This window comes from Peromyscus leucopus, chromosome 1 (genome assembly GCF_004664715.2).
Source record: "Peromyscus leucopus breed LL Stock chromosome 1, UCI_PerLeu_2.1, whole genome shotgun sequence".
Lineage (NCBI taxonomy): Eukaryota > Metazoa > Chordata > Mammalia > Rodentia > Cricetidae > Peromyscus > Peromyscus leucopus.
In genome coordinates, this window is record NC_051063.1 from 47,209,336 (window position 1) to 47,236,092 (window position 26,757).

At 48.7% G+C, this 26,757-nt stretch overlaps 1 protein-coding gene across 2 annotated transcripts in view; it reads right to left on the bottom strand.

Annotated features, from left to right (window-relative positions):
- Window positions 1-5,443: 5,443 nt before the first annotated feature.
- Window positions 5,444-26,757, bottom strand: part of Aldh18a1 (aldehyde dehydrogenase 18 family member A1) — a 37,376-nt gene continuing 16,062 nt past the window's right edge. For both annotated transcript variants that reach the window (XM_028889390.2, XM_028889389.2), the window contains exons 8-18: window positions 24,217-24,341; window positions 22,963-23,107; window positions 22,259-22,332; window positions 20,887-20,980; window positions 18,629-18,849; window positions 16,318-16,455; window positions 13,322-13,517; window positions 13,093-13,214; window positions 9,836-10,022; window positions 8,738-8,833; window positions 5,444-6,549 (exon numbers count right to left, since the gene is read on the bottom strand). In XM_028889390.2, coding sequence (XP_028745223.1) covers window positions 6,416-6,549; window positions 8,738-8,833; window positions 9,836-10,022; window positions 13,093-13,214; window positions 13,322-13,517; window positions 16,318-16,455; window positions 18,629-18,849; window positions 20,887-20,980; window positions 22,259-22,332; window positions 22,963-23,107; window positions 24,217-24,341 — 1,532 coding nt within the window. In that variant the 3' untranslated portion in view covers window positions 5,444-6,415. The remainder of the gene's footprint in view (window positions 6,550-8,737; window positions 8,834-9,835; window positions 10,023-13,092; window positions 13,215-13,321; window positions 13,518-16,317; window positions 16,456-18,628; window positions 18,850-20,886; window positions 20,981-22,258; window positions 22,333-22,962; window positions 23,108-24,216; window positions 24,342-26,757) is intronic.

Here is a 26,757-nt window from a genome sequence, read left to right on the forward strand (position 1 = left end):
ATGGTGAGCAGACTGGGAATGGGTAAGAGCTGGTTGGTAGACTGAAGAAAAGCAGACTCGCCCAGGTCCATGGGGCTAGACTGCCCTCTAGCGTTAGGGAAGTCCCGGGGCCAGGTGCCTCAGAAGGAGCGAGCTTTTCCTCTGAGATTAGGTGCAACCTCTCCTCCACAGCAAGCCCCATCTCTGCCCCCATAGCGCCATGGACACAGGCATACGTGGCTACATCAAGGTTTTAAAGGTGGTTCCGGCGGTCCAAACTCAGGCTTCATGCTTGCACAGCAAACATTCTTACCCACCGACCCCACAGGAGTCCTTTCTAAAACCCAAGGCCTCAGAGACAGTTATCCTCCCCTCAACACACACTGTTTAGACTGCCCCAACAGAATACTGGAGATTTATTCCTGATAGTCTGGAGCTCCAGAAGTTCAAGGTCCAGGATTCAGTTCTCGGTGAGGCTTGCTTCTTGACTCACAGAAGAGAGTCTCATTTTTTTTGTGATTTTAGGTGGTCCTTCTGTGTTTTAATGATCTTTGGGACAGTTTGAAGGTATCTGAGGCCCATAAATTCAGTGATGACTAAAGGTGTGTGTGCTTGTGTGTGTGTGTGTGTGTGTGTGTGTGTGTGTGTGTGTGTGTGTGTGTGTATAGGAGTGTCAAAGTTGTTGTACTTAGCTTTCAAATGTCCCTAACTCCCCACAATACCTGGGCAGCAGAGGACATCACATAGAAAGAACTGCAAATTTGCAATTTAGTGATTGAAAGCACATCCCCATGTCTAAATGGGAAATTCTCTCTCTGTGTGACAGATCTGTTGAATTAGTGATCTGTTTTAATAAGCTCTGCCAACTATTTTTAAGAACTCTAAGTTTGAGGAGCCCCAGTTTCCAGAGAAATAGGACCAAAGTCCTAACCAAATCATGTCCGAATTATACCTCTGGACTTCTTCAGTTATGTAAACAAATACAACTGATTTTCTTTATACTAGTTTGAGTTGCACTTCCTATTACTTGTACATGGAAACATTCACAGGTGCAAAGAGGTCTTTATCGCCACAGAGCACAAAATCTTACCTCCAAATCAAACAATATCTGTCCCAGTTAGGGCTGCTATTGTGTGATGAAACACTGTGGCCAAAGCAAGTTGGGGAAGAGAGAGTTTATTTGGCGTACACTGCCACATCTCAGTCCATCACTGGAAGTGAAAGACCCCCACTCCATTATGAGGACATGGGCGTTGGCTGATGAAATCCCCCCCCCCCCCCGGTCCCAATAACTTAGCCTAAGAAACGCCATTCTGAAGGAATCAGAAAAACAGGAGTTCACAGCTGTGGCCAGCCATCCGGCCTTGAGAGAGACAACTGTGGTCGGCGGCCTTGGGAGAAAAACAGTTGAGTCAAATCAGATTTTTATGGCTGGCCCCTGGCCTTGAGGAATAAGCAGCTAGGCTGGAAAAACACCACTATACCTGGCAACAAGTCAGCCACACATCAAACTTCTGAGAATTAAGAATACAACCAAGTTCACCCTGGCCTTCTTGAACAACCAATAGGAGCCCTGTAACTATGCTTCTCGCTTCTGTAACCACGCCTCTGCCCCTGGGATCCTATAAAAAGTCCCCCTTGCCCTAGGAAGGCGCGCAAGTCCTCCGAGAGACTTCGCCCCAGGTACCTGTGTATCTAATAAACCTCTTGCTGTTTGCATCTGATCTGTGGTTTCGGTGTGTTCCTTGGTTGGGGTCTCTCCTGAAGGAAGATCTCCCTGGGGTCTTTCAGAGGAAGTCAGGGCAGGAATTCAAATAGTGACAGAGCCTGGAGACAGGAGCTGATGCAGAGGCCATGGAGGGGTGCTGCTTACTGGCTTGCTCCTCATAGCTAGCCTAGCCTGCTTTTTTTACAGAACCCAGGACTCTGGGACCTCCCCATCAATCACTAATTAAGAAAATGCTCTCCAGGCTTGCCTCCAGGCAATCTTAGGGAGGCATCTTCTCAACTGAGGCTCCTTCCTCTCTGATGACTCTCTTTTGTCGCAAGTTGACATAAAACTATTCAGCACACAGACTTAGGGGCATCCAAGTAGTAATGACACAAACGACGTCTCATAATTAGAAAAAAAGGGATTTGAGTAACAGAAAGTCTGAGCCAGTCAATATTTCCAGATGACCAAAAATATACAGAAACTTTGTGTTTGCTCAGAGATGCAAATTCTGTATTTATTTTATTAATTTTTTTTGGGGGGAGGACATTTGCACACACGTGTGAAAGTTAGAGGATGGCTGGTGGGAATCTGTTCTTTCCTTCCACTGTGGGTTAGGAGGACTAAGCTCAGGTTGTCTGGCTTGTGTGACAAGCGCTTGTATGTTGAGCCGCCTTTCTTTCTGCGTTTTTTCTGCACTACACTATGGTGCTCATGTGGATCTAGAAACCTTGTTTCTCATTTTGTCCCCACCCTCTCCCACTCAGCCATCTCAAGATCACCTCCCCTCTTTTAGGCAACAGGCGACATGCACCTGGACACTCACTCTCAGGTTCAAAATACGATCTCTGTTGGGCTTCATGCCCTTCTTGGTGCTTCAGTGTCTGATGAGACTCTAGGCTCTGCACCTCACTCTTCATGGGGAGGACAAGCCTGACCTTCTGGGGAGCAGATGCAGTAAGGAGAGGAAAATCTGACTCTTGAATTCATCAGTAACAAGAAACTTCCAGAATTTGTGAACAGCACTGAGCTCGCAGCTCACGAGGAATCACAGGAAGTGGCCATCTCTCCCTCCTCCCAGTGCTGTGCCAACTATCTACTTATCACCTAAGTAGCAGGCATAGCAATAGTCCCAAGAAGAAAGAAACTAAACATCTTGCCAGGCCACTCAGTTTCCACAAGGCAGAACAGAGACGTCAATCCAGGTACATCATCCAGTCCTCCAACACGAAAGAAATAAGGAGCCAGCTCAAGCTAGTTTTGTTTTTTATTAAACATAAGTTCTTGATTGAGAATTTCACATCATGCACCCTAATTCTGCTCACCTCCCAGTACCCCTATATCTTCCCCTGCAGGGCTCCCCAAAAGAAAATTTTAAAAAATCAAACCAAACCAAAGCAAGCAAGCAAAGAAACAAAAACAAGAATGAAACAAACAAAAAACCCACCCTCTCCACTTCTCCTTCTTTCCACCTCTCTGACACCTCTTCGTTTGTCCTGATGGCATCTCTAGCAAATGTCACTGCAATGAGTCACTGGTCTGGCTCAAGGCCTCTGGTTTCTGGTACACCATCATCAGTGGACCCTCACTGGAACTCCTCTAGGATATCCCGAGGCCGCCCTGAGTCATGGAGATCCTGCGTGTATTGTTCCACAGGACCAGTCCCTTCATGCAGCTCAAACTAGTTTATGCAAGAAAACTGAATGACTGAGTTGAGTCAAGGAGCGCATTTCAGGCACAGGTGGAGGGAGCCGGGCTAACTACAGAGGCCCTGGCTCCTCATTTTTTGTTGGATGACTTTCATACATACTCTCCCTATTCAGTAGACAGACTGGACACAATCAGCTTGAATCTCCTTGAAAAAGACTTCATGGCCCAGGAGACTAAAGCTTGCTTTCCCTAATAACTGCATAAAAATTCCACCAACATGCTATTTGGTCAAATGTAAACCACATGCCCAGCAAAGTGCTTGGATTAACGAGGCCTGAATCATGTGAACACCAACTGTAGAAGAGGGGAAGCTGTGTCCGGCTTTGAACCACACCAACTGATAGGCTCGTGACAAGACCAGGGAGAGACAGGTTCAGGAAGATGAAGGGCCGACATACCTCTCCCCATGCAGTCCTTGCTGCCTACCTATCTAATAAACAATGTCTTTATGCTGGTATGTCCCATACTGTTGCCATGGGATGTAATCACAGAAAATCTACAGCCAAGTAGAACTGCAGTTTGAGTAAGATCATGAACTTATATACACCAGGGGGACTTTTTTTCTTTTGCCCCTAGTGGGAACTGGAGGACTCAGGGTTGGTTGGTTTTGTGGCATGTGTGCTTAGGAGTTGGTGGTAGGGCCGGGCGGTGGTGGTTCATGCCTTTAATCCCAGCACTCCGGAGGCAGAGGCAGGAGGATCTCTGTGAGTTCAAGGCCAGCCTGGTCTCCAAAGTGAGTTCCAGGAAAGGTGCAAAGCTACACAGAGAAACCCTGTCTTGAAAAACCAAAATAAATAAATAAATAAATAAATAAAATAAAAAAAGAAAAGAGTTGGTGACAGAAGGCAGGACCTCAGGAGTAGCCTCAGAATAAGAGGTCCCTTCCCATAGGACAACCCCGTGCACACTGGGCCACCCAAGCAGGGCCACTTTCAAGACTATGGCTGCCTTCTAGTTCCCTTTAGGTTTCTTCATTTTGGATGGAGGAGAGGGTGCTGGTAGCCCGGTCTCTATGGAAATTGACACATTTAGGGGAAATGACCTTGTTGACTAAGTTTTATCTGCCTTTTCTAGGCCATACCCCATCCCTGTCCCATGCTGTAAAAAGGGGAGTCCCCAAGAGAGATGACATCAACACCACTGCTAGGACATATTTTCTGAACATCTATAACCTGCCCTAAATCAGCAGCCACTGCCCTCCGGACTCGATGGTTTCATCCTCACCCCGGACCTCACTTGCACCAACTTGCCGCCTGCAAGTCCTGCCCCCGGTCACTCCCAGAACCCATCTTCCCCAGAGCCCACATAACCAAGGGCTCAGCTCTTTTGGACGGCTATTTCAGATTCCTGGGGCATGTTGTCTGGTGGGAGCTGGTTGTCTCTTCAGCGGGACCTTGCTTATTGCCTTTTCAGGCAAGCTATGTCTGAACTCCCCCTTCATGGGGCAGGGCAGGCTGGGTGACTTGCCAGACCATGTAAGGGTCTGGATGAGAGGTAGAGCCTGGAGCCAGCCTGGGAATATGATCTACACGACTGTGATTCTTAGGCTCATAAAACTACGCTGAGGGTCAGAAGCAGCATGTCAGTGAATACTTAACTTTTGGAGGCCCTCAAGAAACAAGAAGGCTTTGAAATGCAGACTGTAGAGTACCAGAGCCTGAGACCAGGGCTAAAGGAAGGGAGTGTGGGGATTAGGACTGTTTAGAGACACTTCCCAGATCAGGAGTGTGAACTTACAGCCACAGTGAACCAAGGACTTAGGCTGTGCCATGGAGTGGATGCCGTGGGGACATGACATGTCACGCACAGTCCCAGACATCAGATCATCCTATAACTAGCCTCCAAGTCCTCCATGCCCACTGTCCTGCTTTCCTTTCCTCTGGAGGCCGGAGTCCCTCCCTGGAGGGTTTCCTGGCACCAATTCCACCGAAACTGCTCCCCACTCCCAACTTCCAGAGAATAGCATGCTGAGAGCAGGCAGAGGAGGAGGGTCACCAGGGAGGGAAAGGGAAGACGAGGGTGAGGACAAATAAGGGAGAAAACTTTCACCGTGTACACGGGCTTTTGTAAGAATTTTATTTCTCAAAAAAGGGGGAAGAATCCAAAGTATTAAAATAATCCTCTAATCTTTGTTCTGGAGGTCAAGGATAGGACGACAAAATAATTCATTATAAAAAGGTCAGGCATAATTGTAGATCTTCCTCCTACTTGTAGGAACATCTTGAAATTCATACCTCCAGTGTGATACTCAGATTCCAACTACATCAAAGGTACCGTGTGTCCCCTGGCCAGGGACAGACTGCAGCTGTCTGGGATGTACACCCGTAACTTCATGAAGGCCAACCTCCCAGGGATGTAGGTTAGTCCACTTTAGGCACCATTTCCAGTGAAAATGGTAAAGGTTTTAAGGAGCTGCTCTTCCTTAAAAACTCCCAATCTCCCCTTCTGAAGATGAGCACGTTTGAAATAAATGAAATTACACATGGAGAGTCGGAGGATGCCGGGGCTGGTCCTGGTCGAATGCCAAGACTTTACCTCACTGAGGTGATATAAGCAGCCAGGACGGTCCCTTGTCATTGATGTGGGATGGTAAGAGATGGCGGTCCTTCGTTTCTGAGGGGAATGGACTGGCAAAACCCAAGCCTCCACCTGCATCAATGATGCTCTTTCTAAAAAGACTGGCCTGTGCGGCTTGGGAGACAGGCTGGCTGGAGATAGAGCCTTTGCCTGGCATGTTCAAGGCCCTGGGTCCAACCCCAGTAACAGAGACAGAGATGCACAAGAAGCTGGAATGGAATATGAACGTTAGCTAAGACTGGAGATGCTGAGTTGAGCCAGAGGCACAGGTGAACTGTCCAGCAGGCAGACCCTTCTAAGAGGTGGGGACGAGATCGAGTTCTCTCTGGAGATCCTGGAGTAGCCCAACTGTGCCAGACCGCACAGAACAGTCCTGACCGCCTGGCTCCTCTCAGCTGAAATTTCTCTGGGGAACAGGGAGGTTCTCGTGAAGATACTTCAAGCTGCCATGCTCGAGAAGTCTGAGACCACATGGTCTTGCCCTCGAAGCAGCCACTTAGTAGTCAGCAATCCTTCTAGTCCTACTGGCCCCCGGGCGTGGATTCGTGATGTACTGATTCCTACTTCGGCTCCTATTCAGAGACAAAACAAACAAATCATGGAGCAAGGTGAAGCTTTCCAGTCGCTGCTGCCTGTACACCTATGAGTACAGAAGATGCCACAATGGGCATCTTCTCTCTTTGCTAACTTCGGACTCATCCTCCCCAGCCAGCTGCTGCTCCTCATCCGCATGGGTGTGTTCCCTGTCACTACAGACTGTAATGCCCATTCTCCCACTGACCTTCATCCAAGTGTATTCGGACAGTTTTACATCAGTATTTACGCATCTCAATTGCGTACCCCATCTTAACATCTGGGCATGTTCTGAAGTGTACAACAATGTCTAGTATAGAGTTCATCTCCCTAAACAGTTGTTTTTGTTTGTTTTGAGATATAGTCTGACTATACAGCCCAGGCTGGCCTTGAATTTTTCATCTTCCTGCCTCAGCCTCCTGAGTGGTAGGACTTTGGGTATGAGCCGTTATGCCAAAATTGTATTTATTTTTGAAAGGTTCATTTATTTTTATTTTATATGTGGAAATTGCATGTATATATGTGTACCACATGCATGCTGGTGCCCATGGCGGCCAGAAGAGAACGTCAGATCTCCCAGAGTTGGAGCTGCAGTTGTAAGTCACCTGACGTGGGTGCTGGGAAAAGAGCCCTAGTCCTCTGCAAAAGCAGCAAGTGTTCTTAACCTCAGCTCCCCAGATAGTCTTTATACTCTAGAAAGCATAGTCCTTAGCACTGCCCAGGAATTTAGGACAAAGGCACCTGCCAGCTACTGCTCATTTCTCTTCCCTCGGGGAGACCAGAGATTTCCCTGGGTCTGGCTCAGTGTTCTCCACTGTGTTCAGTGGAGGCTGGGATTCCTCATACATCACAACTTCACCGAGTATGTACAGTGCACCAGGCCTAGGGATGAGGTAGCAAAGGACAAGGTCCTGTTACTGTGAAGTAGATGTTCACTGGGCAAGGGAGCCAAAGGACGGGCCAGTTATCACTTCTCTACGGTGTTGGAGTTCGAGGGCCGTGAAAGTGAAATCAGAATCCCAATGCAACAGAAACGGCAACTCAAAGTCAATGACTAAGAAAACTGGTAAATTCCCTTAGAGCCTTCCATAATCGGGGAGAGTGATTTCTCCAGGCAGATCACGTGTTCCAAAAGGAAAGGAGGCAAGGTGCAGCTCAGTTACAGAGCAATTGCTTAGCATGTCGAAGGCCCTAGGTTTGATTCCTAGCACCAAAGAGAAAAAACCAACACCAACAACAAAGCAAACAACTTAAGGGATTAAAATTCTCAAATGGTGGCTGGGAGTGGTGGCACACGCCTTTAGTCCCCACACTTGGGAGGCAGAGGTATGTAGATCTTTGAGTTTGAGGCCAGGCTGGTCTACATAGCAAGTTCTAGGATAGCCAGTGCTATATAGAATGGTCCTGTCTCAAAAAAACAAAACATCACCACACACACACACACACACACACACACACACACACACACACACACACACACACCCCTACACCTCAAATATTCACAAAATATGCCACAAATGTTTTATTGAGATGCTTGTGTAATGGTTCCCTGGAAAATCAAACAACTCTATGGAGAGATAAAAGTTCTAGAATGAAAGAACCAGGTGTCTATTTCTAAAGATCACATTTGTTTTGTGCTGGCACCAAGGGTGAACCCAGAACCCTGCGCATTCTAAATACATGCTTTAGACTGAATCCCCTGCCTCCCACTTCCTTGCTGGTTCCTGATCCTGGTGCTTAGGCTCTGTGTAGGTAGGTACCAAGTCCAACACCTTCTGTCCTATGTGTGGTTCCTATCTCTGAGGCAACCTGACCATGTCACCCAAATCCGCAATGGCATGCTCCCCGGGGACCACAGCAGCTTGTGAACTAAGATAAGCTGTGCCTGCCTGCGCTGCAATGGGGGCACCCGGGCTTGTGCATATCAGGTCTGACACTGTGTGACAACTTACTTGACTTGTCTCTCGGTTTCCCCATCTACGGAAAAGGAATTAGGAGCAGCTACCTTCTTCACAGGTGAAAGGTCTACCAACGCAGGTGGGTAAACGGGGTTATTCTTGATAATTCTCTGTCTGTTCTACAGTTAGATCACACACGTGACTGGAGGGAGGTGTCTTGTCTTCACCAGAGTCTTTAGAGCCTGTGGTGAGAGAGCCACAGGGGACTCCTTTTCCCTGTCTTTCTTACCCAGTCCAAAGCGGTAGCCATCAGAGAAGCGAGTACTCGCATTCCAGAACACACAGGCGCTGTCCACGTGCTGGAGGAAGAACTCCGCTGTTTTCTCTACAGGGAAAGAAAGAGAAACCAAATGAGGATGACCATGGAGGACACACCCATGCTTTTGGCCACTCCCTGGTGACAGATCTGACTGCATGCGCGCGCGCATGCGTGCTCCTCACATGTTCAACACGCAGGCTTAGGAGAGCTCTGAAGGGGAAGGTGGCAAACCAGACCCCGTGGTCGGGGCAGGTAAGGGACTGCTGGAATCGGATCTCTAGGCAGTTATGCCCCCGTGTGGAACAGCCTGACTTCCAAGCCCACACACGTTAGCTCTGTGGCCTCGGGCAGGTGTATGAACATCCCTGTGATGCATGAGAAGGGAAGGACAATACCTGGTCCTCGGGGTGAAGCCAGTCGGCCCCTGAGAGCCCTCACCCCAGTGCCCCATGGTAAGTGGGCAGTTAACAACTGCTGCTGCCTAGTACTATGGCTACAGTTCCAGTACACTGGCTGTGAATTCCTCAGGGGCCATACGGCTTCCTGTACCTCCAGGCCTCAGAGCCAGACACCCTGACATGTTCACTGACATGCTGTTCGGGTGTCCAATGGATGAATGTGCAGTCTGTCCTGATCTCAGCCTCCAGGCGCCAGTTTCCTCAGCTGTATATTTTTTTTGTTTTTCTTTTTTTGGACTCAAGGTCTTGCTACGGAGCCCAGGCAGGCCTGCAACTTGTGGCAATCCTCCTGCCTTAGATTCCTGAGTTCTGAGATTACAGGTGCTTAGTCACAATGTCTGGCTTTGAACTGCTTGGTACGGCAACTGCATGGGTAAAGACAATGCACCTGAAGCACGGGAAGCCATCTTTAAATGGGGCCGATCATCTCTGCCCTGCCGATGGGGGCCCCTGGGATGGACCAACAGATAGACCAGAGAACAGTAGGACTGTCACTGGTCAGTCTGGCATGTGCCTTCCTGCAGGACCAGAGAGGCTGGGAGGAAGAGCACCAACTGTAGGTTGGAGCAAAGAAACCTGGCACCACACGCCCGAAGTCCCGCAAACTGACCATTTTCTGTGACGATGACATCTGTGTGGGAGCTGCCGTATTTGTGGATGTGATCAATGGCTTCCTGGACACTGTCCACCACTTCAATGCACACTTCCAGGTCACCATATTCTATGCGGAGTGACTTCACTTCTGAGGGACTGAAGGTCAGGTAGGAGGCAAACTTGGGGCCTGCGTGAATTTTTACCTGTCAGAGAGAGAAGCCAATACGTAAACAAGAGAATGCAGCAGCAGCAGCAATAGGAGCCAACAGCTGGGCCTGGGTGCTGAGCCTGGGTGAACCGGAGTCTGTAACGCAGCAAAGTCCTGGCAAGTGGCCGCCAAGCGGCTCGTAGGCCTGGAGGGTGACTCAGCCCTCCTCACACCAGCGTGCCCTGCTCTGTGCTAGGCCAGGACTCGCTGGCCACCTTTCCAGCAACAGGCCCTTGAGCAAGCTGGGGCAGGGATTCAAACGGAAAGCCTTTGAGTGCTGAATGTATGCGGCACACAAGCCCTTGACTTCTGGCTTTTTACTAAAGGAACCTCTGACCATAAACTCCCATTCTCTATAAAGTGGAACCTGCACTGGATTCGTGAGAACAAAGAGGCACCATATATGTATCTTTATTCCCTACACTCCAGGGAAGCGCTGGCTTGGTACTCAAGGCTAAGTACCTCCAACTAATCACCTGTTTGACTCCCGCCTGTCACACCCGGCTCCAGGCTCTCCAACCGATCCCGTTAATGTTAGAGGGACTTCATCAGTCTGACTGCAAACAGGCCTTGCTCTCCGAGACTACGCAGGACAGGTTCAGGGCTTGATTCCTTCAGCCTTGGCTTCAGCTACGACAAGCTTGTATCTGTCTTCCCTGGTGGCTTGAGGCCCTGTTGTGACTTTATTTATTTATTTATTTATTTATTTATTTATTTATCTATTTATTTATTTATTTTTTGGTTTTTCGAGATAGGGTTTCTCTGTGTAGCTTTGTGCCTTTCCTGGAACTCACTCTGTAGACCAGGTTGGCCTCGAACTCACAGAGATCTACCTGCCTCTGTCTTCCGAGTGCTGGGATTAAAGGCGTGCGCCACCATTGCCCGGCGCCCTGCTGTGACTTTATTGGACACTGTACTTTCTCCAGGCCTGGGGAACCCCATCTGTGATCAGGTCACACCAAGGATTTAGTGCCTACATGCAAAAGTGCTGTCTACAGGACACACATGGCCTCATCACGGTTTGAAGCCTCTGCAGGCCGTCCTCATCCTGACCCCGAGGAGGCCAGGGTTTGTCCACGGTAGCATGAGGGGCTCAGGTCTAGCCAAGGACGGCTTTCTTCCTGTGCAGTGCAGGTGACTGTGACAGTGGGCATCTACGGTTAGCCAATCAAATGGGCCGCTAGTGGACAGACGTAATGAGCAGTCACGTGGGTGCACTTTCACTTTCAAACCAACGACTTCAGGTGCTGGGTAGTTCTGACTGTTCACCTGACTGGGGATTAGTGAATCACACCTCCGCAAGTGTCTTCCGTGGAGTTTCCAGAGACACTTAAGATCCTGAGGGCTCTGGCCTAATGAATGGATTAGGCCCTTGATGGATCTGTGGTCGGATGGCATTACTGGGAGGGGGTGGAAGGCAGAAAAGACAAGCCTACTTGAGGAAGGAGACCACTGGAGACATGTCCTGGAAGGCTGTATGTATTCCTCCTTTCTTCCTGGCTACCATGAGGTGAGCTGCTCCCCCACCATGATGGGATGAACCCTCTGTGAGCTGAGTTAGAGTTACAGACAGGCTCTAGGGTAACTAAAGGAAGTGGCTGCTTTGTCACTTCTCAGGTTCTCTAGCTGCGGCCTTGGGGAAAACACTGGCTCCCACTTTCCTAGACTTCCACTGACAGCCTCTATTCTGTGTTTTAGACCAGACTGATATACAGTGTTGTGCTCAGACACAGAGATTCTAGGCATCTGCTTTTCTTTCGTGGATTTGTGTAAATTTTTAGAATTTTATATTTAGTGTGTGTGTGTTATATGTAACATGAGTGTGTGTGTGTGTGTGTGTGTGTGTGTGTGTGTATGTTTTTTTTTTTTCCAGACAGGGTTTCTCTGTGGAGCCCTGGCTGTCCTCAAAGTCAGAGATCCGCCTGCCTCTGCACAATCAAAGGTGTGCGCCACCACACCCGGCTCTTTTGTGGATTTGTATGGTCCTCCATGCAGTCGTGTTGATTTTATAACAATCTTCCTGTAAGGTGCTTTTCCTTGGGTGTTCTGTTGGGCTGTAGTGACACAGGAGCCTAGCACAGTTCTTCAGTGGGGCCATGGTGTACTGACACGCATCATTCCCTTCTAGGAAAAGGATGCCACAATGGGGTCACAGCAACAGAGGCCGGCAGGCTACTTCCCTGCACTGCACCAGCTTATGTAAGCGCACTCACACCTGCTACCAAAGCTGGAAATGCAGCCAGGCACAACCTTTAATAGATTGTCCAGCTGGCCTCGGGACCTTCTGGTAACTTGCAATTGTGAATTTAGGACAGCATAAATCTGTCTGTATTTCAAACTTACTGAATGTGTTTGTACGTAACCTTGATGACAAGTTATAAATGAAGTCCAAAAGAAAGCTATCCAAAATGCTCATCATGAATGTCACTCAGTAAGTATGTATAATTACATTGGCAACCGAAGACATTTTTGGAGGGGGAGAATGAATGCATATAAATTTTACTCTTGAAAACACTTCTGAGGCTAAAGGAATGTCTTAGCAGTGAAGAGCACTGGCTGCTCTTCCAGAGGACCCAGGTTCAATTCCCAGCACCCACACGGCAGCTCATAACTGTCTGTAACTCTAGTTCCAGAGGATCTGATGCCCTCTTCTGGCCTTTTGAGGAACCAGGCACATGTAGTATACAGACATACAATGCATAACACTCATATACATAAAATAAATCATAAAACACTCCCCCTGCCCTGCCCAAAAACAAACTACCACCACCACAACAACAACAAAAAAAACCTCATCACCCAAATAAAACACTGCTGTAAAGATTCCGCTCTGTATGGTGCTATATGGTGTTACTTTCGAACCCTTGCGGTAGGGACATGCTGCACTCTGTAATACAGTCAGCCATCTGTGTATCAGTTCCATCCACCCAGTAGACCGCAGAGGGCAGTCTTATTCACCTCTGCACTCAGCACAGCACTGTATGCACAGTCCAAGTGTAACATACTGTTCTCTAACGGGCCTGGAAGCTGCTCCTGGCCCACTCTTTCCTGAGGGTCTAGTGTACCTGTTCCACTCTCAGCATATCAATGATCTGGTCAAATAAGGGTGTTCTGAGCAGGTCCCGGTGGATGAGCAGAGTCTCCAGAGCATTACAGGCAGCTGGATAGTCACACTTAGAGTCTCTGACTGAAGAAAAGGGAGAGCAAAGAGTGAGTCCTGTCTACATGATCCACAGGCACAGAGCAAACACCAAGAATTTCCTCTCACTCCTCAGGAGCCCCAGGCCAGCTCACCGAGTCTGGTGACCTTGTCCACACTGGCCTCGGAATCCACATACATGTGGCAGATCCCTTCGCTGTGGCCCATCACTGGGATCCCCTTAGCAGCTTTCTGGATGTCTCTGACCAGCTGGGAGGAGCCACGAGGAATGATGAGATCTATTATTTTGTCAAGGCGGCAGAGATCCTCCACTTCTTCTCTGGTATTCACCTGAGGAGGGAGAGGACCGAAGAGGAAGAAGCTGGAAACAGCAGCTTCCTCCTCCCTTACAGACCAATGTCTGCACTCCCCAATAACTACCTCCGGCACCGGGAAAACTTATTCTGAAAACAGGTTCGTGACTGTGGAAACTGAAACACTGTCCAGTGAATGCTGGCCAGACTGTTGAGCAACAGGGCTGTAGGCCTCGCTGGGAACCACGGCCTGCATTTCAGAGAGCGCAGTCACGGAAGGGAGGACGGTAGGAAGCTGACCACAGCACAGGGCCGAGGACGCTCAGGAGGGGCCGAGTGCTTGGGTGGGGTGGGTGATAAGGAGGCACAGATGATGCCAGGCTACAGGATCACCAAAAGAAGTGGCCGCTTGAGGGCACGCTGGGTCTCATTAGGGGGTCACATTTTCTTCCCCAAGACTTCCACTGACAGCCTCTATCCTGGGATGCAGACCATACTATCACAAGAGCCTGTGTTGGGACACAGAGATGCCAGGCATCTCCTTTTCTTTTCTGAATTTGTCGCTGTCTTCCATCTAGTCATGTTACAACAGAAATATAGATGTACATGTGCTGGACTATTCGTAACTACTTCGTTTCATGAAACCAATGCCTGGACCACACCAAATGCCCACTGACAAAAAAGATGAACTGTAGTATGTGGCTATAAATGGATGATGAAAAAAGTGACGAAAAAGAAGAAAAAAACTGCTGGATGCAAAAATACAGGAGAATGCCACCAAGATAATAATAAACAAAAGTCATGGAGCAGAACACTGTATTCTGGATCACTCCATCGAAGCCCAGGAACAGTCCAAAGTAACTGACTGTGAGGGAAGTCAAAGAAAGTGGTTACCCTGAGGTGTGGTGGGGTGCAGGACACCAGAAGGGTCGGAGGGGCCCTGTGGTGTGCTGGGGACATGTGGTTAGTGGCCATGCATATCCACACAGACACAGTTATAGAGATGTCTATGTGTGATCTGCATGTACTATTCTAAGTATGGTACACGCTGTCAGGAAGAGAGGGAGGGAGGTAGGGAGGGAGGGAGGGAGGGAGGGAGGGAGGAGGGAGGGAGAGAACCCATTCAGCCAGGCTGTGCTAGAGCTGAGCTGAGCTCCTAAACCCGGGATCCTCTCTGAGCAAGCAATGATGCAGTTCCACCCACCAGGAGGAAGGAAATCCTGAGATGGTGAAGGGACGGGCCTTCCTTGGGAAAAGAAAGATCTAGAAATGGCTTAAATCAAATCTAAACCCTCCCATAAACTGGTGAATTTTTGCACCCGAGTCTGCTTTTACCTAGTCCAGAACATGGGCCTACGAACAAACAGCATTTCCTCAAAGGGTGATACTGAGAAATAAATGAGATAATGAAAGGGCCTCACATGACTCGCAGCTGTTCCCACTGAACTCATCTGGCAGCTCAGGCCATGTTAGTGACCACAGTAACAGTGGCAGCAACATGGTCTCATTCTTCCATACCACACGATGACAAACTTTCTTAAAGTGACGTAAGTCAAATCTAAACTGTCGGGGAATATTGTTTTAAGGTGTGTTAGTTTTGTTTATGTTGCATTTGTTTAACTCTGTGAAGCTGTGTTACTGTGCCTGTCTAAAACACCTGATGGTCTAATAAAGATCTGAATGGCCAATAGCAAGTCGGGAGAAAGGATGGGTGGGGCTGGCAGGCAGACAGAATAATAGAGGAGTGAAGAGAGAAGAAGTAGCCAGAGAAGGAGGACAAGGACCCAGGGGCCAGCCACTCAGCTACACAGCAAGCCATGGAGTAAGAAACAAAAAAAGGTATACAGGAATAGAAAAGGAAAAGCCTGGAGGCAAAAGATAGATGGGTTAAACTTAAGAAAACCTGTCAAGAAAGAAGTCAAGCTAAGGCCAGGCATTTATAAATAAGAGTAAGCCCCTGTGTGTGATTTATTTGGGAGCTGGGTGGCAGGCCCCCCAAAAGAGCAAAACCAAACAACACTAAACTCTACCAAAGACTGGTAAATTCTTTACCCCTGAATCAATTACCTCAAATAACTCCACCAATGAGAGGAACCCAGCCCTATAGTGGGTCTACCACTCCTATAACCTAATGAATGAGGGTCTGAGGGCCAGGGATACGTATGGCTCAGCAGGTAAAGATATTTGCCACACATGCCTGGAGACCCGAGTCCAATTCCTGGGACCCATGTAAAGGTAGAAGGGGAGAAATTACTCCATAAAGTTGTTCTGTCTCTGTCTCTGTCTCTGTCTGTCTCTCTCTCTCTCTCTGTCTGTCTCTCTCTCTCTCTCTCTCTCTCTCTCTCTCTCTCTCTCTCTCTCACACACACACACACACCAGTAATAAAGAAAATTAAGTTTAAAAAGAGTGAAGGTCGCCAGGCGATGGTGGCGCACGCCTTTAATCCCAGCACTCGGGAGGCAGAGCCAGGTGGATCTCTGTGAGTTCGAGGCCAGCCTGGACTACCAAGTGAGTCCCAGGAAAGGCGCAAAGCTACACAGAGAAACCCTGTCTCGAAAAACAAAAAAAAAAAAAACAAAAAAAAACAAAAACAAAAAAAAGAGTGAAGGTCTAACTGATCCTGAGTAGCCCAGCAGTGCCAGGGTATGTCTGTCTGGTGGTAGCTCTCCCAAGCCAACACAGACCCCCCCTGGCTCTGCAGAACGGCAGTGTTCACAGGTTCACAGAACCTGCAGCCTCTCTAATCGAGCTTACCTGTAGAACCGGTTGTCTTGGCTTCACACAACCTAATACTTGCTAAAAATTTCCCCAGACCTCACCTGGCCCTATGACCTACCAGCTGTATGGCATCCTTGACTCCATGGATGGACAGGGCCTCCTGGGTCAGGAGGTGAAGAATGCGGTTGCTGTGTGCCGCCTCCTTCCCTCCTTTGAGCAACAAGCCGTTGCCACTTGCAATAGCCAAAGCTGCCACCTGCAGATCAAAGGGAAGACAGGCAGGATGACAGTAACGTCCGCATTGCTGTGGCTCCATTACCGTGTCTGTCTCACCTTTACCAGCATCCAAGTACATCACAAACTCATGTTATCCCACTTTATACTGAAGCCCAGGAAGGGGGTGATCCCCAGGCCGCACAGCTTACAAATGCAGGACTGGCAAAAAAAAAAACTCTTGAGATGTCTGCCTCTGGGGAACTCAACTACATGGCTTCCCTCCCCGCTCTGGTCTCAGTGGTGAGGGGATGCTCAACGGCCTCCACAGTGAAGCTCCACTGAGTCGGCAGAGGCTGGGAGGCACCTGCGGCCGCAGCCTACTGTGATCCTGAAACTGACCCGGGCGCTCTAACTGCCTGATGCTGAGAATTTGGAGAACATGAACTCAAGCCAGCCCTGGATGGTGACAGCGGCCTGCTGGGAACACACACTGCCCAGGGCAGGGGAAGATGAGCTATCTCATTAAAGCAGTGGGAGGCCGGCTCAGTCATCCTAAGCCTGAAGCTTGATTTTCTGAATACTTTTCAGATAAATGAAAATCACCCAGGTTTGGCAAAGGAGAGTAAAAAAGGCTACTAAAACTCTTTGGTTGGCCATTTAAATCTCCAGATTAGGGGTTTCTCATGTAGTTTTGGTGCCTGTCCTGGAACTCACTCTGTAGACCAGGCTAGCCTCGAACTCCCAGAGATCTGCCTGGCTCTGCCTCCCGAGTGCTGGGATTAAAGGCGTGCACCACCACCGCCCAGCCAGATTAGGGGTTCTCAATCCTTTCTATTTGTTTGAGTTGCTCTTGAGTCCCTTAGGAAGGTTATGCAGACTTCCTGCAGCTAAATGCAGACACAGCACGTTCCACACACCATTTTTAGGATCTGTGTGTTGCCATCCAGGGCTTACACTTCAGGGGAGGAGCCTCAGCCACAGGGGAAAGCCTCTTCCTTGTGAGGATTCGGGTGGCCGGGAGGTGGCGTTTCTTCGTGAACAGAGCCACCCAGAGTCAGGGTGCACAGCACAAATGAGTTCTGCCACCGCCACCAGGCTCTTCCACAGGATGAACTTGTGGCCAGAGGGGTAGTGAGCCTGGCTGAGGACACACAAGCGTGGGGAGGGAGTCCTGTGAGGAACGAGCTGCTGTGAGGTCCACTCAGGGAGGACCCTCCACGGAGGACTGGCGGCCTCACAGTCCCCTACGCTTTACACACAGAGCAGCCAGCTTTCCATTTTAAAACGGAATTTCCCTGTGAGACCTCAGAGCCAATACAAAGAAAGAGTTGATCTCATCCCACTCACAGCTTAGTGGGGGAAATGGTTATCAATTTCTCAGAGTTTAGGGCAACAGAGTGAGGCCGACTTCTACTGAACCTCATGTTTCGGGTGCTTTGGCACGTAGCTAACCACATTCCTTCAAGAGGGCTGCAGGCTATCTTCCACTAACTACCCAAAGTGCTTTCTCTGATAGATGTGCCTACAGGAAGCACTCCGGGATGCTGATAATGGAGTCTTTGTGTGTGTGGGTAGCCAGGTGTTAGGTGAATGACTGCAGCAGGCTGGCAGGGATGTGCAGTCTCAGAACAAAGTGCACGGTTGGCCAGGAGAGCTGAGAATGTGCTCTCCCCATCCCTCTGGGGGTTGATTTGGGCTCAGGTGACAGCTCTACACTTACAAGTGTGACAAGGACTGTTAACTTTATAATGCTCAGCTGTATCTCTGCCCTGGGATGGCTGGAAGGATGAAGAACATAAGTCACCTTAGTAACAAACTGACAACACCATGGAAATAGTTGTCTTTGGGGTTGAAGAAAAATATCTCTCTCTCTCTCTCTCTCACTCTTTTTGAGTATTAATTTTTCTTTTTCTTTCTTTTTTAAAGATTTATTTATTATGTACTATTATGTACACTGTGTTCTCCCAGCATGTATGCTTGCCCGCCAGAGAGGGCACCAGATCTTATAGATGGTTGTGAGCCCCCATGTGGTTGCTGGGAACTCAACTCAGGACCTCTGGAAGAGCAGCCAGTGCTCTTAACCTCTGAGCCATCTCTCCAGCCCCATCCTTCTCTCCCTTACATACACACATCTTATGGTGACTTATCTCTAGTCCTGATAATATATGCTCCCTCCAACCCATTCCCAATGGCAGGGCCATGGTCACACATACCTGGGGTAGACAGTCAGGACGAGACTCAAAGATCACCAGTAAAACACCTATTGGGACAGTCACTTGCTCTAGTTCTAGGTTTTTGGCAATCCGAGTCCGGCGCAGAACACGGCCCACACTGTCCTGGGAGGAGGCTGCAATTTGCCGCAGCCCGATGGCCAGGCTGTTCAGTTTGGATGTGGAGAGGCTCAGGCGCTTCAGTAGAGGGCCTGCAAGTCTCCCTGAAAAGGCGACAGGACGACACGATAAAGGAGCAATGTGGGCAGGCTTTGGCCACCCACTTTACTGTAGTAGGGACAGACATGGAACTGAGGGTCGGGGTGAGGCAGTGACATGTGGCTTTACACAGCTCTTCCTGGGGGTGGGGAGGGACTGCTTGACAACTGTGTATCTCATGTCCCCCAAATGATCACTTTTCGGCATGCAACAAGTACGTCAGAGCATTTCAAAACAGGGACCCTACCTAACAATTCCAACAAGAAGCTGCAATGTAGTTGTTACACATAATCCACCATGGCTACCGACAAGCTGGGCTATCCGGCGTATGGCATGTAAAAAATGCTCACTGTGAAACATCAAGTCTGTTCATCAAAAATGGCTGATGAACATGTGCACAGGCTGATGTCTCAATGGCATCAAGAACATTGACAATTTGTATGGTGATATTTGTATTCAAATGTGATTTGTATGTCAATAAATAAAGTTACCCGGGGGTCAGAGCTATTAGCAAGCCATAGAAAAGCAGGGCAGTGGTGGCGTATGCTTGTAATCCCAGCACTTGGTAGGCAGAGCTAGGTAAGTCTCTGTGTGTTCAGGGATACAGCCAGTATTGGATACACCTGCCTTTAATCTCAATACCAATCAATAGAAAACCTGGAGGTCTATACAGACAGGCCGTGACGAGGCAGTCATGTGGTTGCATTTACAACCAATGAGAAGGCAGAACAGAAACTCTATAAAAAACTTTAACACAGAAAGTAGCTCTGGTTCGGAGAGGTAGGACCACAGCAGGAGGAAGGGTAAGGTTTTAGCTCTTAGCTCTGACCTCTTGGCTTTCTTCTTTGCATTGGTTCTGTGTTTCTTATTTAATAAGACGGTTGGTTACATCTACAACAATCTGTCTACTTCTCATTTCTAATGCTGTTGTTGTTATTATTATTATTTGAGACGGTCTCACTATGTGACCATCATGCCCAGCTGTCTTCCACCATCTTAAACTGGCAAAGCAGAGAACAGTGAGAGATGACAGAGGGCATCTGGGCCTAGTTATAACTGGATGTGGGGGCCCAGGTCTCCCCCATTTTATGACAGGGTACTCTTGAGGAGTGAGGGATAAGCGATATTAGACGGAAGATAGAGGGGAGAGAAACAGGTAGAAACACAGGATAGCCTTGGGAGGCCCTGAGTCCTTATCCACCAGCCCCTCCTGTCTCTTCTGAAGGGCTATTCATAGGAACACCAAGGGGTGGAGCAAAAGACCTCCCTCCCCCCCCAGCACAGCCAAGTGCAGACCCTTTCCAATCACCTGGTAACCACACATGGGGTCAAGCAATCCTCTAATGCAGCCCTGCTGGGTAAAGCAAGCTCAGATGTCACTAGGAAACCATTGTGGGCCTCCACAACTGGTCATCTATGATACGACTTTAGCCGTATCATCTACTCTGCCACGAGCACCACACAGACCTCTCTGGACAGCACCTGATGCCAACCATAAAGATAGCACGCTGGTTTAATGGCCCAAGAGATATCTCATCTTTCACTGCAGGCAACACGAAGCAGTTCTGTGGTTCTTTTGTACGGACAGTTCATCTGAACTGGAATCCTGGGCCCACCCCTGGTCATATGACTGTGGGTGAATGACAGCTTTGCTGAGTGGGACTAATAAACAGTAGCTCCCTCGGCTTCAGGAGGCTCTGCAATTTAAAGGTGACCCTATTGGAAAGGCCTTAGCACAGTGCCTGCTGGTACGATGGTCTCAGCTATCACTAGCTGAGCATCCACAGCAGCCAGAGCTCACATGGCTCTTGGGAGCAGGGAAAGCTCCTTGGAGGGTTGGATTAAAATATCTGGACATGGGGGCAGGAGGAAGCACCACGGATAGTTAGAAAAAGCTTAAGTAGCATTAGCCAGCCGCTCTCGATAAAAACTACTCACAATAATGTACTTTCTTCTAATAACCTTGCCTCTAGACAGACGCAAGAATTACCAGTAAAAGAAAGAGCACCACCACAATGAAAACTTCGTGACTAGCTGCCTACCCTCTGCCTCCTCCAAGTCTTTTTTGTTGGCTAGCAGGATCTCTTCCCGCTGGTCCGTCAGTAGGTCAGCCAGATGATGGATAATTTCTGCTCTCTGAAAAAACAAAAAAGATCCTGAAGACAGCAGGGAGGTCTAAGAATGCACATGCTTCTTTGTCCACCCTCAAGGTGCCAGGCTTGTCCCTGGGGCCAAAGCTGTCACAGACTGAAGTCCCTTTGCTTTCTTTCACACACTCCTGGTGCTGTCCACCTCCTTACGTGTTTCCAGCCTGCTCTCACTTCTCCTTTCTCTTCCATTCCTGATTACTGTCATGAGGGATCCATGGCTCAGCACTGAGGAGAGTTAGGTGGTTTGTCCACGAAATAAGCTGGCATGTAGAATTAGGAATAACACACTCAACTTTACAGATTTTTGTATCAACAGACATTTTATTTCCCAGGTAAGCTTTTGCATCTGGCTTTTATTTATAATTTTTTCTTTGAGATTTTGTTTTATGTGTATGAGAGTTCTTTCTGTCTGCATGGATGTCTATGCACTGCAGTCATGCAGTGTCTGAGGATTCCAGAAGAGGGCGCCAGATGACCTTGGAACTGGAGTTTCAGATGATGTAAACTACCATGTGGTTGCTGGGAATCAAACCCAGGTCCTCTGCAAGAGCAGTCAGTGCTCTTCACTGCTGAGCCATCTCTCCAGCCTCGGCCACCGTTTTGGGAAACGATCACGAAGTAGAGCAGAGTGGTCTGAGCTCTTCCTTCGCTTTAATTTCCCCTCACTTGTAGTCATTCTCTCCTCCCTTCTCAGACCAACGTGCTCCACAGAAGAAACCTGTACCATGGCAGCCACAGCAGCACACCCCCGGCAGCCAGCCCTCTTCCCCTGGCCTCACCATCTCCAGCTCTATCGAACTGCTACTGACACTGAATCACCAGGGACCAGGAGGGGATGATCACAGGGCATGCTCTGAAGACCCTCTGTCAGGTGACTAATTCACCAGGGACCAGGAGGGGACGATCACAGGGCATGCTCTGAAGACCCTCTGTCAGGTGACTAATTCACCAGGGACCAGAATGGGGATGATCACAGAGCAGGCTCTCAAGCTTCCCTTTGTCAGGTGTTGCAGACAATTCAGCATGAACAGGAGGAGGTAACTCTCCTATGTGTCCATGTCTGCCATGTGTCAGATCCTAATCTTGTCTCTGATCAAACCATGGTGACAGAAAGAGTGTCTTCAGGCAAAGGGGAACATAAAATTAATCCAGGTAATTCTGCTAACACTGGGAATAAACGGGGCCAGCAGACTTGACCATTAAACAAAAATGTCTAGCACACTTTGTTCCGAAAACCGACCAAACTGTCAGTGAACGTCCTCACCTGTTCAGGCTCTAAGGTGGCCAGCATCCTCCCTCCGGATCGAGCCATCTCTCCCTGCTGCTCCACTGTAGGGCCTGCAAGAGCATGCGCAAGCATCAGACCACGGTCGGCTTCACACTCTCGCTTTCCCATCACACGCTTCACTGAACGCAGAAGGAACGCCTGGTGTCTTGGTATGCTTGGTTGACACCCAGAGATCACCAGGGCCAACCAACAACAACCAAAACCACAAACAAACAGATCCACGCCAGAGTCGCTCAGGGAAAAATACAGAAACTTCCCACGTCTGACGTCGACAGGAGTCTCTGTGCCTTCCAGAGTTCAATTTCATCTTGGCAAGCACATTCCTCATGTGCCTGCATTTGTGAGTGCAGACAGCGAGCACATCTTTGCCAGTGCGTCAGAGCTCAATCCGTGTCTTATGCACCTCTGCATCTCTACTGCTCACAAGTTCTTAGCAGCCAGTGCAGGCCTAGCAAATGGATCCTGATTTTGTAGAACAGGAGGACTAATGAGGCAGGGTAGATAAGACTCTCACAAAATCCAGTTCTATAAACTGTTTAAAACATCAGATTTTATGATGTGACCACATTGATTTCATAATCTGGATTGGCAGGCTGAGAGCTCAGGCTTCAGTTCCATCTAGGCTCAGGTAGCACTGGCTATCACCCACAGGCCCTGGGACTTGAGGGAAATCTACTCACCAGCAGGCTTTACTTCTGAAAAGAAGGTGCCGACTTTTTTCCCCTCCACTATGTCTGTGATGACGTGCCCGGACACCTTTGGGTGGGTTCCGTTGGCAATGACCACAGATGTGCCGCCTTGCAAAGCCCAGAGGGCTGCTTTCACCTAAGGGGACGGGTCAGATCCAAAAAGGAGGTTCAGACCTAGTCATGCACACTCTGAACTTGCTCGATGACGTAAGGCACAATTTGATTATCTAGCAAACTAAATGAACAGGGGAATGAGTCTAACAGTTCAGATCCCGGAAAACACATGCAGCCCACCATGTACTGCCTGAAGGAGAACCAATATGTCCTGATTTCTCTGAGACCCACAAGAACTGGACTCAAAACTTGCACATTTTGATTTGTCATGCCTGGACATGTTGATTTGTCATGCCTGGACATTTTGATTTGTCATGCCTGGACATTTTGATTTGTCATGCCTGGACACTTTGATTTGTCATGCCTGAACTTAGCAACAACTGAACAGTAGATGGAGTGACAGGAAGGTTTGTGTGAACAAGACTCTGCTCTTTTCTATCGCTCCTGCATGATGTTCTGCATGAAGGGTACACAGCTTCTGAGAACAACTGATGGGAGGGAAAGGAGTTTTGAAAAACTTCCAGAAATACCCAAGTTGGTAACAGAGGATTTACTGTGTGAAAATTACGAGACCTGTCCTCTACGGGCTTATAACACCGTGACAGTTAATTCTCACCGTCTACTTGGCTGGATTTGTATTTATCATGGAAATCCACTTAGGAATGTCTACAAGGGCATTTCCAGAAAGGTTTAACTGGAGAAGAAGAACTCTAAATGTGAGCTGGGGTCACAGACTAGGTAAGGAGGAGAAAGCGAGCCCGGCACAGTACATCCTTATTTCTTCACCATGGATACAATGTGACCAGCTGCCATGTAGGCCTGCTGCCTCGACTACCCTGCCTGGAAGGACTGCATTCTCTAACTGTGAGCCAGAACAACTTTCAGCTATCTGGTCATAGCAACCAAAAGCAATGAACACACGTACAGAATGTACTGCTTATGTTAAGAAAAATACATCTAAAGACATGATGAAACACAGGTATACCGCAGTCATGAAACACACTTAGATAGGGGAATATTTAAATGTATGAGTGTGCTATCTGAACCATAAGCTCCCAGACAAGTTTATCAGTAAAAGATGCTAAAATACCATCTGGGCTTGAAGACTGGGATAGCTCAGTATCAGCTTACCTTGGCTTCCATGCCCCCTAATCCCACTCTAGATTTGGTTCCGAACGTCACTGACTGCTGATCTCCAGGATAGAATATATCAATGAGCTTCGCGTCATCTGAGCCTGGGGGACTGTCAAAGAGGCCTAAGGAGTGGATCAGAGTCAGTAACATGGCATTGACACAAGTGTGTGTCCCCACAGGCCTCCCCAGGCACCTGCTACTGTACAAAAACCAAACCAACAAAAACAACGAACACACCGTACCAACACCTGCCTCATCTGGAAAGACGACAAGGGATGGGTGGAGCCGACCCACACTAACCAAGAGCACCTTTTGTGCTCTTTTAACCCGCCCCAAACGAATGTCTCCTGACCTCTGAGCAAGGCCACCCATCCTCGCCTACAGCACTAGCAGAGGCCTTCCCTCTGTTATCGCTGCTTAGCCTGCTGCACCTCGGGGGTATCAGCAACAGAGAGACAAGCACGGAACAGGACGGTGGCCATACACCATTAGGGCAGGATGCGATGTGAAGTGGGTACTCATTAACTCGCACCCTACCCTTTGACTGATAACCTCCCGGTTTATGAGTGAGTGTCGTGGAGGGTGAACAAAGTCAGCAGGAGAGTTATGACTCTCAGCATTCAGGCTGGATTCGTTACTATGAAACATATAACCCGTATGCATCTGAGCAGGGTAACACCACAGTGAAGTGAAATGTTATAAGCATACAACACGAGGTTTTAAAAAAACAACCCTCAGAGTTTTACTTTGAAAGTGCAGAGACCCTGGGAGGGGAGAGGAGAAGGATGATAGGACCTGAAAAAAGTGTGAAATGAAGAAACACATTAAGGAGACACTGCCCATGGCTGGGAACTGGCTATAGGACATTGGGTGGAAATGCTTTTTGGTTTTGTGTTTATGTGTACGTGTGCATGCGGGTACAAGTGAGTGTATAGGTATATTATACACACGTGTGGGGGAGGCAGAGGACAACCTCAGTGCCGTTTCTCAGTTACCATCCACCTTTATTTTACTTTTTAAAGACAGAGCCTCACTGGAACCTCCAAGTGGGCTAGGCTGATTAGCACCAGGCTCTGTTTCTACCTCCTCAGTTCTCAGATTAGGAGCCCACACCACTAGGCTTGGCTTTTTTAAAAAAATGTTTGTTCTGTAGCTCAAACTCAGGTCCTCATGCTTACAAGGCACGCACTCTGCCCACTGAGCCACCTCCCCAGCCATTTTGGGTTTTAAATCGCTGCTTTTCCTGCACAGGATGCCCACATCATTCCAGATCTTTAGGACAATCCTATTCTGTGTGAAATTCCCCCTTCTCTGGGATCGGGGGAATCAGGGTGCTACCTAGAATGAAGCAATGGTAAGGCATGAGCAGCATTAAGTGCCTGGCCGGCCTGCACGGCTCAGGCAGCCCCACAGCTCCGGGATTCCAGACAGGGTTCTTCCCAGAAGGTGACCCGTTTTAGGTTGACTGTGTGGGAGAGACTGTCCCATCGGGAGGCCTTTTCCAGAGGCCTCTCAGCACTCTGTAATTCTTCCTATTCCCCAGTCTTTCAACCCCACCCTCAGGATCTTTAACATGTGATACTGTGCTGGGGGAGGGTCTGTATGTCAAACTGCTCTGATTGGTCAATGAATAAAACACTGATTGGCCAGTGGCTAGGCAGGAAGTATAGGCGGGACTAACAGGAGAAAAGAAAGAACAGGAAGGCGGAAGGAGTCACTGCCAGCCGCCACCAAGATAAGCAGCATGTGAAGATGCCGGTAAGCCACGAGCCACGTGGCAAGGTATAGATTTATGGAAATGGATTAATTTAAGGTATAAGAACAGTTAGCAAGAAGCCTGCCACAGCCATACAGTTTGTAAGCAATATAAGTCTCTGTGTTTACTTGGTTGGGTCTGAGCGGCTGTGGGACTGGCGGGTGACAAAGATTTGTCCTGACTGTGGGCAAGGCAGGAAAACTCTAGCTACAATACTGTTCCAAGAGTTAACACTTGATGGCAAAGGCACTTATCGATAAACCTGAGTTTGGTCCCCGGGATTCACATGATGCCACAGAGAATCAACTCTCACAGCTGTCCTCTGATCTCAGCACATGCTCCTGCACCCCAATAAATAAACGTAATAGTTGTTTTTAAGGAAGGGAATAAAACCTTCTCATTAGGACGGACATTCTGTGATTATAACGCAGAAAAGCACAGAGTAACGAGTGGGTGTTGTCAGACAAATTAGAGCCCTCGTGCTGTGGGGGTGGCAACGTCAGACAGTACAGTGGCCGTGAGAAACACCAAGGTGGGCTTTCAACACCACGTCAGCACAGGAGTCAACGAGTCCTCTCTCTCCTGCTCCCGCTTCCTCACCTCTCTCTTTCAATTGCAGAGTTGGGGACTGGCTCCAGGGTCTCGTTCTTGCTAGGCAAGCATTTCTACCATGGAGCCCGACAATTACACTTTTGTTGTTGTTGTTTTTCTGAGACAGGGTTTCTCTGTGTAGCCTTGGCTGACCTGGAACTTACTCTGTAAACCAGGCTGAGTTCGAACTC